This window comes from Nyctibius grandis, chromosome 2, assembly GCF_013368605.1.
Source record: "Nyctibius grandis isolate bNycGra1 chromosome 2, bNycGra1.pri, whole genome shotgun sequence".
Classification (NCBI taxonomy): Eukaryota; Metazoa; Chordata; class Aves; order Nyctibiiformes; family Nyctibiidae; genus Nyctibius; species Nyctibius grandis.
In genome coordinates, this window is record NC_090659.1 from 115,504,248 (window position 1) to 115,519,085 (window position 14,838).

The following is a 14,838-nucleotide window of genomic DNA, read 5'->3' on the forward strand; positions in this document are numbered from 1 at the left end:
CATTTCCTCATTTAGCAGGGAAAAAAAAAGGAGAATCGCTTAAATGTCAGTGAATTCATTGAGCCAGACTTTGGGAAACCGCGGGGACTTCCACATTGACACCTGCTCCTTCAGAAGTCAGCCCGCATAAAACAGTCCCTGGTGGTATTTGTTCCCTAGCGTGAACCCCGTGTTTCTGCACAGAGCGCATGGATGCCGTGCTGCCCGCTCCTTACTCCCGTGGATAAATCCTTTGCAGCCGGAGTGGATGCCGAGAGGTGTGCTGTTCTGCTCGGCTGCCAAATTTGATCTTAGGCAAAGCTCAACTGAACTCCCGAGGAGTGTATACAGTGATGGGTGGTACACGGCTCTCGGAGCCAAACCCTACAGCTCATGTTCACTCTTGTGAGCGCTGGTTACGGGGTAGGACTATCAGCATACGTCTTGCTCCAGTTTTATTAGCAGCATGTCATGAAATCCAGTGCGGCTCTGTGAATGATGCCAAAAGAGGGGATTTACAGGGAATCTGCTAGAAGTGCACTTTTGTCCTGCAGAACCTTATAATGGATCCTGCTTCCTTGGCGAGTGATGAGGCAGAAGGTGGTTAATACTGTTGACAGCAGAACAAGTCCAATGAAAAAAAAGGCTGCAAGTATCAAGCTGGCTTCTCCAGGACTCAAAGTTTTGCCAAAAAAATTGCCCTCTTTGCTGTCATAATCTGTTAAAAGAAAAGTAATTCATAAGAAATCTATGCACAAATCTGAAGAGCTTTAAATCACATTTTAAAAAATCCTTACCCTTTGTGGTGGTCTTATTTTTTGCAGTAGTTGTATCGTATGTTCCAGTTGTGAGTCCTTCTGAAGGAGCTTCCCGCTCTGTGTGGAGAGAAAAAAAGCATAGTTAAGTTGAAAGCCTTAATAAACACTTTTTTGTCTTCTGGAAAAGTAGCCCAGTTTTTACTTAATTCCTTCTACCTTGTTGATCTGAACAGAAATCCTGAGTATATCAGCACAACTATTGCTCTGGGCAGCTCCATGGGCAACATCCCCCTTCTCTATAGGTATATCTGTTGCTACACTACTTACTGTAGTGCTAGGACAAGGGGTAATGTTGTTAAACTGAAAGAGAGCAGATTTACATAGAATCATAGAATCATTTTAGTTGGAAAGGACCTTTAAGATCATCAAGTCTAACCGTTAACCCAGCACTGCCAAGTCCACCATTAAACCATGTCCCTAAGCACCACATCCACACGTCTTTTAAATACCTCCAGGGATGGTGACTCCATCACTGCCCTGGGCAGCCTGTTCCAGTACTTGATAACCCTTTTGGTGAAGAAGTATTTCCTGATATCCAATCTAAACCTCCCCTGGCACAACTTGAGGCCGTTTCCTCTTGTCCTATCACTTGGGAGAAGAGACCAATACCTGACTCGCCACAACCTCCTTTCAGATATTTGCAGAGAGTGATAAGGTCTTCCCTGAGCCTCCTTTTCTCCAGACTAAACAACCCCGGTTGTCTTAGCCACTCCTCATAAGACTTGTGCTCTAGACCCTTCACCAGCTTCATTGCCCTTATTTGGACTCGCTCCAGCAACTTGATATTTTTCTTGTAGTGAGGGGCCCAAAACTGAACACATTGTTCGAGGTGTGGCCTCACCAGTGCCAAAGGAATAAATTTTTTATGATGAGGGTGGTGAGACAGTGGAACAGGTTGACCAGAGAACTTGTGGATGCCTCATCATTGGAAGTGTTCAAGGACAGGTTGGATGGGGCTTTGAGCAACCTGATCTTGTGGAAGATGCCCCTGCCCATGGCAGTGGGTTTGGACTAGATGATCTTTAAAGGTCCCTTCCAAGTCAAACCATTCTATGATTCTGTTCTGCATTTGCTTGTTCATTTGAAGTTTCACAGCCCGATCTAATGTGTGGTATAAAGTAAAATCACCTTGTCCAAGGAAGGAGTATTTTGGCTATGTTTGGCATCACATTTGTCATCCTGCTGCCACAGGATTACAGGTGCGGGGTGTGCCTGCTGGTGCTGTTGCAGCACCTGCGGAGGAGTGTAGCAAGCACAGCGAGGACCCAGGCAGGAGATGCTGGACCCAGATGTTAAGTGAAATTATGTGATGTGGAGAGGCTCACAAAGCACTTCTGACTTCACTCACAAGTGGTGGAAGGGACCAGCACCACTCAAAAACTTTACCAACTTTACTTAGTCAAAAGATCACCCATTTCTTGAACAGGATGAACAGCCATTTTCTGGAGCACCTCATATCTATCTCAGCTGGTCTCTGCCTGTGCAGGAAGGAGCTCCAACAGCCCTGTGAGCTGGCAGCGATTGCAGGGAGGAACAGCACCATGCCAGTCTGCAGTCCCTCCCACACATCACGTGTCAGCAAGGCTAAAAAGAGCTTTGCAGTTGTTTTCTGCACCACCTGCGGGTGACTAATGGCTGCCACTGTCTTAGAGGGGCTCTTGTGAAGCACCAACTGTTTTTAAGTTGCAGAGTGCAGCAAAGATTACTGTCTTTGCCATGTCATCAAGGGTGTTTGTCCTGTCCCTGATGATGCTAACTGGCCATGGCAGTAATGTATAGGTGCTTCTCACCAGTGTACAGGGTGCAGCGGTGACATTGTCTCTCTTCCTTTCCTCCCTGCCTTCTCTCCGATCTGCTGCGATACCACCTCTGAGTCCTAGGATGTGTTTCTGATACTGCACCTGATTTATTGATGGTGTAGGTTGTCTCCATGCCAGCGTGGATATGATCGGCTACGTGGCAGTGCAGAAGCCACGTTCCAGGGTTTTCTGCTACAAGTTCAACTGTCTGGAAGGTCCCAGGAAAAAGGTCATACACGTCTCCTCTGTGGTCCTTATCTGTCTGTGGCAAGGCAAAACCATCATCGTAAGAGTCTTGCCTCAAATACCCACCATGGGCACTGAAATATTCCAGTTAAACTTTCAGCTCCTCAAGGCAGATCAAATGCTTCTTGTTATACATTTCTAGTATGCCTCACTCAGGGAAAATGAGGTCTGTGGACATCCCTTATTTAATCAATTAATTAATTAACAACAGGAGACCCCTCCTAAGGACTTCAAGTGCTGGTTCAGCATAGGTGTTGCTTTGAAAGAGAGATAGTCCTGCCAGTGTCAAGCTGTCACATCATAAAACCATACTGTAAGCAGGCATAACTCTCTGATTTCCTCCCTGTATCTTCCTTTATACCCATGGGTAAATATATATTTTAACCCACCTAATCATGTCATCTAATAGTGACATTTATTCATGTTTCATAACAGGTTCAGAGTGGTAGAAGCTTTGCAAGGATCTCATTCATTTTGTATTTCCTTCACATGCAAAACTCCCACTGACCACCATCAGCCCAGGGCTCCAAGCCCAAGCTGCAAAACCATGCTAGAACCCGGACTTTTTTGCAGAAATTCCCCATCACACTGTAAAGGGTTTACTCCAATTAATTTTACCAACCTTAAAGATGAAGGTCTGTGCATGGAAATGAACTGTATGTATATCCACTTCATTGCCCATTCCTATCAAATACCAGTTTGTCCTATCGCCTTCATTCATCGTTAGACCCAGGAGAGTGTTATAAATCTTCCCATTGATTGCTGGAAGAATGACAAAATAGGACTGATTAATAACTGGCCACGGTATGGGTGATGATAACCTCCACTTCAGGCACCTTTTACACTTTCTCTCCGGGGGGAAGGGGTGCCCAGGCAGAGAGGGGACAGGCACATGTGGCTTGGGCAAGGACTCTCCATAGTGATCACTGCCACTGCAGGGAGACAGTCACGGTTTTGTTTCAGTTGCCAAATCATCTTAACTGCACAGCAGCAACCATTTTTCTGTCTTGAAAAGCATCAGGTAGGCTTTTTACTGGTTGAGATCAAACTCCTGAGCAAAAAGGATTTATGCTGAGAAGCTATATGGAGAAAGAGGGAATAGAGCTGTTGCCTAAAATGTGAACCATCTGTATAAAGAGAAGTTCACTTTGCCGGGGCTGTTCCTGCCCCCGTCCAGTGTGTTCTGCCTGGGTCCTGGCTGGCTGCTACTACAGCCACAATTTTAAAATGTCATCCTTACGCTCCTACTAAACAAGCCCACAAGAAATGCAGCTCCCAAAGGACAAGGGAAGTCTGGCAGGGCAGCCTCTTCCCATAAGATTAAACTATCTTGTTAGAAAAATATCTTGGCTGGGCCTCATTAAATGTTTTTGTTTCCAGAGTTGTAGCTTACAAAGTTGTCATGTGGTTGGGTAATTGCAGGCTGAGTCCAATGTCTTCCTAAAACGGCTGTGAAAAATAAACCTCTATCCACTTGGCTGCTGCCACCGAGTCCTACATACCATGCATGCTGTTGCCTTCTACAAAGTTCTCAGTGGAATTAAAATGATCAGGATTCTTATGAAGGTATGTTTCAATATTTTCTTTCAAATACCAGGACTCATTTTCGTCGAACACCATAAACAGAAGGGTAAATTCACGATCAATATCTTTCCTTAGACCTCTTTCATCTAGAGTTCCTTTTCTGCAAACCACAAGAGGTCCAATCAGACCACTGTATGTGTCCTGAAATGAAAAGAAATATATGCATTACAAGTTTTCTAGTTCATTCAGCTATGAAATAGACACAGATTAACTACAGATTAAATAAAGATGAAATTCCATTTTCCTATCAGATGAGAAAAAAACATGACTTTGTCTGATTAGAGATATCTTTCTCTACATGTCCCTATGTTAATGGTCCAAAGCAATGTTTTGCCTTCACTCAAAATCCCTTCAGCTATTCTTTACAGAGGGAATCACATTACCATGGTGTATCCCTGGGGATTTCAGTAGATTAAATTACCCAGGCATGTGCAACTGTTATCAAAGAGGACAAAGCGTGGAGCTCTGTAAATCATTCCTCTAGCCTGTGGTCCTCGCATAAATGAGAAGCAAGATCCTTTCAGAAACATTATGCAAGGCAGAATGCTTTATCCAGAGCAATGCGATCTTTAATCACCGTTTCTTAGTTACCTTTACAAAATTCACTGTTGAATAATAAACCCAAGTGATACAGTTTGGATCTGTTTTACCAGGGCCAGATCGTTCTGGGACGTTCCACCTGTAGGTGTTTATTTCCCCTGAAACAGAGAGAACAATCTTACCAAGAGCAGCTGGGTATTAGAGGCTTTGAATAGTATCTAACTGAGATCTGCTACCCTCCTTATCGAAAAATGATCTGTATCAAAACTATCTGTGTAAGCATGCAGCAATGGGATGTGGAGACAATCCTGCCTTCCAGGAGGTCAGTGAGGTTCCAGTGGTGTAAACGAAGGCAGGTAGCACCCAGCAAAGGAGGTCTGCAAATGATGCTGGCAACAGTGGCATCCCCCAGATGGAAGTTTAGAGATAGGACTTTTCATCTTTCTCAGTGGGCAAAACTTGTAGCAGATCAATGATCTTGGATGTCGATGCTTAAGGTCAGTTGAAGGTGTCAGGAACCAAGCTCCAGAAAATATTTCCTGGACTTTCTGAGTTGAAAAGGGCACAGAGATGTGGCAGTTGTCCCTGGGATTTTGCAGACAGTGCTGCAGCAGTGTATCAGCTCTGGGCCAGGAGAGAAGAGCTGAATACGTACCGACCTGCTGACTGGGAGCAACAAAGGAGTCCTTCCCTCTTCCAGCTAAGCCTCCTCTCCTCAGCAGTTACTGGAGAACCCCTGTCACTTCCCAAAAGCCATCAGCTCTGCCATGTCCTCCCTGAGCAGAGCTTTCCTGACCTCTGATTTGATTAAAAAAACCCAACTTGATGGGAAAATTATCTATGTGGGTGAGGATCAGTTCTCTACACTGAACACAAGCTCACCTATGTTCAGATGAACTTCCTGTGCTGTGTTTCTCTGCTTTGTTTTTTTTTTGCTGGTACTGCAGAGAAGTGTGGGAGACCAAGATGTGGTCAACACCTTGCCCTTTGTAGTGGTGGAGAAATGTTGAACCAGGAAGTCTCTGGCCCAAAAGTCTTCCAGGGTGACAAATGCCAAGAATGGCTGGGGACATGCTATGAGGCAGGGAAAAACAAGGAAATCACAGAACTCTTGGCCATGGTCTTAGTACAGCCACAACTCAACAGCTGCCAACAGCTGTGGGCATCAGGGCAAAGGAGAGTTTTCAAGCTTAAATGGTTGTGAAGTGACTGAGCCTAGTTTCGTGTCACTGAGCCACTGCACCGTTTTGATGGATCATGCAATAGTGGGTTTTATTGTATGGCAATAACTACAAAAAAAGAAATGGTGACTCTCAAATATCATGCTATGTGAGATGAGTCTCATGTAAATGTTTCAATATCATTTAATCTTACAGGACAAGCACCCTCTGTTCATTACAGCATGGGTTTACACACTTCAGCAGACATCTGAAAGGCTTTCAAGGCACAACACTACACTAATAGGACAGAAAACATGAACAAGAAAACAGTCTCAGAGGCATTCACGCCATGGAGACACACACCAGGGAAGAGTTTGTCATCCACCTGTATCTAACCTACATGTCATCACCCCTTTTTAGAGGGTGTGATGTGAGAAGAGAGCCTGGCCATGGTCCTTCACCACTTCCTTGCTTTTTACTCCTCACTTTGGGACGTTTGGAGGCTGTAGATGGAAAAATCTCCACTCTACTTAAAACCTGAGACAGTTCAGATGGCATCAAAGACCTATCTTTGAAGCGCAAATGAAGCATAACCCCTGAAAAGACTGATAAACAAGAGGAAAATGGATGTTTTCTCCCTTTTTGCTGCTGGGTAAATGGAGGAATGGACAGGAAGAGGACAAAGCTGTGGCAGCTGAGAGCTGTTTTGGCTCAGGCTGCTATGGATCTGCTTTCTGCACCTCTTTACCATGCCACCCAAGGTCTCTTTAGGAGCTGGCAGTGCTGGGAGCAGCAGTTTAGCAGAACATAAATCTGACTGATGACTGGTTCAGGATTTAATAGAACTAGATGGGCTCTGGGGAGCTTGGGGTGAGCAGTCCAGCCTGGCCTAGGAAGACAGTGAGGATTTCGAGATGATGGTGGTGGGGACTGAAGTGCCCAGGAATTATTCTTGTTTTGAGGGACTTGTTTTGCATGTTAACTGCTGCTTCCAAATTCCTAAGGAAAAGTCTGTCCTTAGATCTTTCTGAAGAGTCCTTTCCTTTGGCTTACTGACAAATGCAGACACCTTCCCTCGTCTGACACATCCCAAGCCTGCTCCCATGTGGACACAGGAGACATGACAGTAGTGTTCCCAGTGTTACACCTCGACTGTCAACAAAACAGCATCGACAACATCATGGAGCAAATAACAAAACAAGAGAATCATATAAATCGGCTCCTTTTTTTTCATCTATTAACCACAGGTATTCATTCATCAAACTCCAGCAAGGCAGCTGCTGGCTCACATTTGGCCATGTAATTGTGTGATTGTACTGTATCGATACAGCTACCTACAGGAAAGAGATTTCATCTTCCACGGAGGTTTAGTACATCAGAATTTCTTTTCATTTAGTTTCACACTGAAGCTCACAAATACCATGAAAAAAAATGCATGGGTGATGAAGAAAAGGTATGTAGGGTGATGAAGAAAAGGTATGTACTTTTTTGACTGACTGTAACACCTGAGTTTGAGTTTGGCTTCCTACTAGAATATAAAACCCAAGAAAAAAACTGAAGCACAAAAATTTTAACAGGTATTTTTCTATATGAAAATTTTCAATGGTGTGAGAACTATTTTCCACTATTTTTGTCACTAGAAACTGGGACATATTTGGTACACTACTTCAAAGACTTTTTAATCACGTGACAGTGACATTTTGCATGTTATTCATCAGCTCTGAATGCAAATGCCAGTTCTGGGTAGATTAAGAGAGAGGCAGAGTTACCGTTGCCAACTGCAACTCTACCAATGAGTTTCTCAGTTTTTGAAATGTTGTTAGAGTGTCAGTCTGGAGAAATGCAGTGCTGGCTTGCGCTTCTCTTGCCATGATTATGGGCCTGCTTCTGCTTTTTTTGGAGGTTGTCCAGTGATATTACATTCCTGTTTCTACCCTTGATAGGAACAAAGGTTCATTCTCTGCCCGAACATGCCCACTTGATCAAGAACCTACACGTACAACAACACAGAATCGTATCTGAACAAACGTTGAGTGTATTATGCCTGGAAAAATGTGTAGGTATGCGTAAGCTTGAAAGAAGGATTAGCATTCACATGTTAAAATGTTTTTATATACAGCCTTTGTAGCTCAAAGAAAAAAAAAAAGAATAGCCTTACCAGGGAGGGTAATTGGTGTCTCAGGTTGTTCTTCACAACCCACTTCTTCTATACCATGTGCGCTTATCGAGTAAGGCCTGTGGGCTTTGTTCTTGAATACGATCAGTACGGAGTCACCAACCTCAGCATGGAGTAGTGGCCCTAAATTAAAACAGAAGATGCCAGTGATTCATGCTGCTTTTCTGAATTTAACAAACTTTCAACAGCTTGGCCTAGGAGAGGAGCCAAGGTCTTTCTCAAAACACTCGGGCTTCTCTTTTCATTCAGCAAAGCCATCAAAATGGGTTTGTTATCTCAACTGATGAAAAGTTCTCTATATATAAATAATCTTTTTTCTTTTTTGTCAATGAGAGGAATTGTTCACTCTGGAGACGGGTCTTTGGACAGCTTGTTTTTAAGGAAAACTCTTGTGGATGGTTTTTGTATCTTTCAAGTTTTTATTTCTTAAGCTGGCAACAGCTTTCTTTTTTAACTATTTTTTTACTTTTGTACTGCAAAAAAGGAAATGGCAAATAGATTCCTAGAGAGTGTTGTCTATGATCAGTCGTTGCCCTCTTCTCACCCCATAAAAAACATGAGCTGATGGTTATTTTATGACATGCATAAAACTTTGTCTTGCCCAATTTCAGACACAAATCCAGTCCCTTAATATTGACATAATCTGCCTACAAGATTCTCCCCCACGTTACGTGCTCTGATATTAAGGTAGATCCTGGAATTGCCATTTTGGCATCCTCCCTCTCAGTACTCCTTAGGAAACTCCTTATTCGTGTTTGAGAATGAATTCTCTGCTTTGGAAAGCCTCTTTCCACTCAGCAATTATACAAATTTTGTGTAAAATCACTGATAACCTGGAATAGGCATCAATGTTCCTTGTTTTCCATGTTAACAAAGCTGGAAAAACTCCTCATTTTTGGAAAGCAATCCTCTCACTTATCAGGCTCGGTCTGTGAGCCGTAAGAGCTACTTGCCCAGGATTTCCAAGTGTTCCTCCTCCTCCGTCCTCACTTTGCGCTGCGTGAAGTTGCTGTTTGTGTACTCCCTGTAAACCACCTTCTTGTATTTCCTCCCGATCAGATCTTCTGCTTGGCTCAGGAAAACATGCCCATAGCTGCAAAATAAAAAGGCAAAAATTAAAAGCACTAAACCTTACATATCTAAAAGCTAGCAATTGTTGTGTTATTCGCAATAGATGTGATAGGAATAGATGGCTTGGTCCAGTGTGCTGATTGATGTGAAGCTCTGGGTGCTGCAAGATTTTACACAGCAAATAACAACAGTGATGATCCTCACTAAACGCACATCCTCTTCAAACAGGTAAATCTGAGGATACGTTGCACTCATCACAAACTTTTGGGAACACAAATCCTTCACCAGCGCTGTCAGAGCAGAGATGAAGTTCAGGCTAAGAGTGGGTTTGGCCACTCCCCCCAGCTGCATCCTCCACTCCAATAAAAGATACTGCCTGTCCCTGCAAACCTGAATCCTCTTATCGCCATGGCTGCTTTCACTATCTTGGCTACTAGTCAGCCACAGGAAGATGATAACCGAAGCCTAACCTTGGAAAAGCAAATGCCATCATCTAAGAGGGGGCTGCTTTACCCTGCCCTCCTACTGCTGTGTCCTGCACAGGGCTGGATGATTTCCCAGCATGAAGATAAAGCGAGAAATGTATTTTCCCTTCTGCACTTGGCAGGGGATTCCTTTTGTATGCTCCAGGTTTGCACAGTCACCCACAGTTTGTTATTGCTGCTCCTGTGGGAGGACTCGCCGGCAGAGGACACTGGCCACCAGCTGCAGAGGAGAGCGTTCACCACCTTCTGAGAGCAGCTCTGGCTCCTGGCAGCTCATCTCCAAGGTGCCCCTGGCAAGGGAGTTGCAAGGCTGGCTCACAACATACTAAATAAAAGCAAAAAATGCCCCAGGAATACTGCTTACTGTAGTAATATACTGTGTGCGCAGAAGCAGCAGCCTTTGACAATACTGGAGTTAATATTTTCTTTAAACACGCTTCATCGCCTGTGGCTCTTCAGGCATGTTTTCTACCGCCTCCACCATACTCTTCCTCTTTACAGGGTGCGGTTTCCCAGCCACTTTTCTAAGGTTTGTTTTTAAAATAAAGTTCCTGGTTCCTTTTTGTTTTCACCAAAGTGGTCTCGGAGACCTCCCCATGCAATATGATCTGGAACATGTATCTTCTGCACATGCTTTTTGTTCCTTAGCACAGTGCAGTGTAGACGTGATTTACTTGCAGTGGTTACTGCGTTCTGACATTTCCAGGGGAGCCAGGGGCTACCGCGCTGCAGTGAAGCAGGCTCAACGCCTCCCGAATGCATCTGCACTGCTTGCAGGGGCTCATGTCTGGGACAGGTACCTGGGTTTCTTTGCTATGAAAACAGGGATGGGGAGACGGGAGAGAGTGAAGAAGAGGGAGGAGGGGGTTGGGGGACATCAGTGTAGGGTAGAGCCAGGGCTGGAACACACACTTGGATTTAGGGACTAGGAAGCATTCTTGGGTTCAACAGCATCACAAGACACTCTGAGACGAAAACATTTGAAAATGCTGCCTATGAACGAGTCTAGTCTGAGAGGTTGTCACTTTATATATACATTTTCTCTCATTTTGTTCAGCAAAGAGTGCCTCCTAAAAATTATGAGGCTGGCTTTCATGGAAAGGGTGCTTCAAAGTTTCCCCTCCACTATGAGTGTGCCCCATGCTCGCAAGCGTTTTTTTCCTTTGGGTACCTTTCCTCATTGCTGCTGATGTTGTAAAGATTTGGTGCCGAGCTCTTATTTGAGGCATAGTCCCACTCCACCTCCTCTGCAGCAATGTAGTAGAGCCTCATGGATCCGTGCTGCTGCTCGGCTCGGGTGGTATTATGGCAGCTACTGACCTCGTAGAGATGTTTCATCCCACCAACAAAGTGATCAAAGGTCCTGCAAACCACTTTGAATGTGCCTGGAAAGGAAAGCGCATGAGATGTAGGCAATTTAAAAAACTCTAAAAAGCAGCTTAACAAATAAGGTGCTGTGCCTTCTACATCCCTGATCTGTGCTCAGACAAACCTAATCCGTGATCAATCATAGAATGGTTTGGGTTAGAGGGGACCTTAAAGATCATCTAGTTCCAACCCCCCTGCCATGGGCAGGGACACCTTTCCTCTAGACCAGGTTGCTCAAAGCCCCATCCAACCTGGCCTTAAACACTGCCAGGGAGGGGAAATCCACAACTTCTCTGGGCAACCTGGTCCAGTGTCTCACCACCCTCACAGTACAGAATTTCTTCCTAATATCTAATCTAAATCTATCCTCTTTCAGTTTAAAACCGTTACCCCTCAACCTATCACTACAGTCCCTTGTAAAAAGTCCCTCTCCAGCTTTTCTGTAGGCCCCTTCAGGTCCTGGAAGGCTGCTGGAAGGTCTCCCCGGAGCCTTCTCTTTTCCAGGCTGAACAGCCCCAACTTTCTCAGTCTGTCTTCATAGGAGAGGTGCTCCAGCCCTCTGATCATCTTCGTGGCCCTCCTCCAGACTCGTTTCAACAGCTCCATGTCCTTCTTATTTTGGAGGCCCCAGAGCTGGACACAGTACTCCAGGTGGGGTCTCACGAGCATGGAGCAGAGGGGCAGAATCCCCTCCCTCAACCTGCTGGCCATGCTGCTTTTGATGCAGCCCAGGATGTGGTTGGCCTTCTGGGCTGCAAGCGCACATTGCCAGCTCATTTGAGCTTCTTGTCAACCATCACCCCCAAGTCCTCCTCCTCAGGGCTGCTCTCAATCCATTCTCTGCCCAGCCTGTGTTTGTGCTTGGGATTGCCCTGACCCATGTGCAGGACCTTCCACTTGGCCTTGTTGAACTTCATGCAGTTCACATGGGCTGACCTCTCAAGCCTGTCAAGGTCCCTCTGGATGGCATCCCTTCCCTCCAGTGTGTTAACCACACCGCACAGCTTGGTGTCGTCGGCAAACTTGCTGAGGGCACGCTCAATCCCACTGCCCATGTCGCCGACAAAGATGTTAAACAGGACCCGTCCCAATACTGACCCCTGAGGAACGCCACTCGTCTCTGGTCTCCACTTGGACATTGAGCCATTGACCGTAACTCTTTGAGTGCGACCATCCAGCCAATTCCTTATCCACCAAGAGGTCCATCCATCAAGTCCATGTCTCTCCAATTTAGAGACAAGGACGTTGTGTGGGACAGTGTCAAATGCTTGCACAAGTCCAGGTAGATGACATCAGTTGCTCTTCCCTTATCCACTAATGCTGTAACCCCGTAGAAGGCCACCAAACTTGTCAGGCATGATTTGCCCTTAGTGAAGCCATGTTGGCTGTCACCAATCACCTCCTCGATTTCCGTGTGCCTCAGTATAGTTTCCAGGAGGATCTGCTCCATGATCTTGTCGGGCACAGAGGTGAGACTGACTGGCCTGTAGTTCCCCGGGTTTTCTTTTTTTCCCTTCTTGAAAATGGGGGTTATATTTCCCCTTTTCCAGTCAGTGGGAACTTCACCAGCCTGCCATGACTTCTCAAAAATGATGGATAGCAGGTTAGCAACTTCATCTGCCAGTTCCCTCAGGATCCGTGGATGCACCTCATCAGGTCCCGTGGACTTGTGCACCTTCAGGTTCCTTAGATAGTCTGATTCTTACCCATAAACACTCAGCCCTATCATCACCATCATCAAGCTCTAGACAATTAAAACACTCCCTAACATACAGGGCCACCCCACCGCCTCTCCTACCTTGCCTATCTCTTCTGAAGAGTTCATAACCATCCATTGCAGCACTCCAGTTGTGTGAGTCATCTCAACAAGTTTCCGTGATGGCAACCGTATCATAGCTTAACTGCTGCACAATAGCTTCCAGCTCCTGTTTGTTGCCCATGTTGCATGCATTGGTGTAGATGCACTTCAGTTGGACTACTGATCCCGCCACCTTTCTGGCGGGAGAAGCCTTAATTCCTGCATGACCATTCTCAGGTGCTTCCGTGGTTTCTAACACATCAATAACACTTGTGTCTTTGCTGCCGCATGGATCTCCATCCCCTACCTCCACTGAGATGGCAGACTGAAGGACCTCGCTAGCACACTGTCCCACAAACATTGATGTGCTGCCCCCAGGCTTATCTCTAGTGAGCCTGGTTTTATCCCTTTCCACCTTCCGTACTAGTTTAAAGCTCTTTCAGCGAGCCCTGCTAACTCCTCCACAAAGATCCTTTTCCCACTTTGAGACAGGTGCACCCCGTCTGACACCAGCAAGCCTGGTGTCATGTAGATAGACCCATGATCAAAAACCACAAAATTCTGCCAGTGACACCAGTCTTGGAGCCAGGAATTGATCTCCTGGCTCTTTCTGTTTCTTCCTTCATCAAACCCTGCAGCTGGAGGGATAGAGGAGAACACTACTTGTGCCCTTGACCCCTTAACCAGTCGTCCCAAGGCCCTGAAGTCTCTCTTGTTTGCCCTTGGACTTCTTGTTGCAACTTTGTCTCTGCCAACCTGAAAAATCAATAATGGATAATAATCTGAGGGCCTTACCAGGGTGGCAAGCTTCCTCTTCACATCTTTAACCCAGGCCCCAGGGAGGCAGCAGACTTCCCTGTGAAGTGGGTCTGGTATGCATATCGAGCCTTCTGTTCCCTTCAGAAGGGAGTCTCCTATGACAATTACCTGTCTTTTTTTCTTTATGAGTGCTGTTTTGGCACAGGGCTTAGGCTGACAACCTTGGCGACACCTCTGAGCTAGATGAACCATTGTCCTTGTTATTGTTCAGTTCCACTTGCAGAGCCTGATACCTATTATGCAAGGGCACCACGGAAGGTGGGGTGGTGACAAAGGAGACACGCCTGCTGCACTGGGCAGGAACTTGTTGCCTTTTCCCCCTATCCCCTAAGTCACTGTGTTCAGCCAAGTAGAGAGAGGACAGGGAATCCTCCCTATCATACGTCCTGTCTGACTGTGGGACTTTGTCTAGAGTGCAGTTCCAGTAGTCTCTCTCGCACTTCCTGATACTCACGGAGCTCTGTCATTAAGCGGAGGAGATCCTTTACCTGGGTGTACCTCCCACAGGTGTGCTCGCTGCTGCTGTCCTGTACTGGCACGACAGCAGGGCAGACCCTGTAGCCTGACACCAGGGTGGCAGCGTGTTCCCCCCAGAGCTCTGTCTGGGAAGCTGCATCGGTTGTGGTGGGTGCAGATGTTAGAGAGGCTGTGGCTCTCTGATGGGTGGATACCATTGCTCCCTGCTCAAGCTGGCAGAGCTTCAGCACCCTTCCTGCACAAACTGCCGCACCATGCTCTGTTTTCCCACCCTGGTCACTGGCGCTCCCTAAGGGCTTCTTTTATATGGGGGGTCGGGGCTGGGCCGCCATTGCTCCTGGCCTTGCCCAGGTCTCCTCAGCCACTGTGGCATGAGGTGTGGGCACCTGGCAGCTCTCTCAGCTCCCTCTGAGGTTCTCCTGCTTCAGGAAACACCCCTGTGCACCACGCTGGAGCGCTCCACTGCGGGTCGGATCATGCCTGCACTGGAGCTGCTCGCCTCAGAGCCCGCTGGCCAT

The 14,838-nt window shown here is 46.2% G+C and overlaps 1 protein-coding gene across 1 annotated transcript in view; it reads right to left on the bottom strand.

Moving 5' to 3' along the window:
* Positions 1-494: 494 nt before the first annotated feature.
* Positions 495-14,838, bottom strand: part of HEPHL1 (hephaestin like 1) — a 38,572-nt gene continuing 24,228 nt past the window's right edge. Inside the window, exons 12-20 of the mRNA XM_068425041.1 lie at positions 11,030-11,243; positions 9,256-9,395; positions 8,285-8,425; positions 5,018-5,124; positions 4,345-4,567; positions 3,465-3,604; positions 2,699-2,858; positions 777-854; positions 495-697 (exon numbers count right to left, since the gene is read on the bottom strand). Coding sequence (XP_068281142.1) covers positions 495-697; positions 777-854; positions 2,699-2,858; positions 3,465-3,604; positions 4,345-4,567; positions 5,018-5,124; positions 8,285-8,425; positions 9,256-9,395; positions 11,030-11,243 — 1,406 coding nt within the window. The remainder of the gene's footprint in view (positions 698-776; positions 855-2,698; positions 2,859-3,464; positions 3,605-4,344; positions 4,568-5,017; positions 5,125-8,284; positions 8,426-9,255; positions 9,396-11,029; positions 11,244-14,838) is intronic.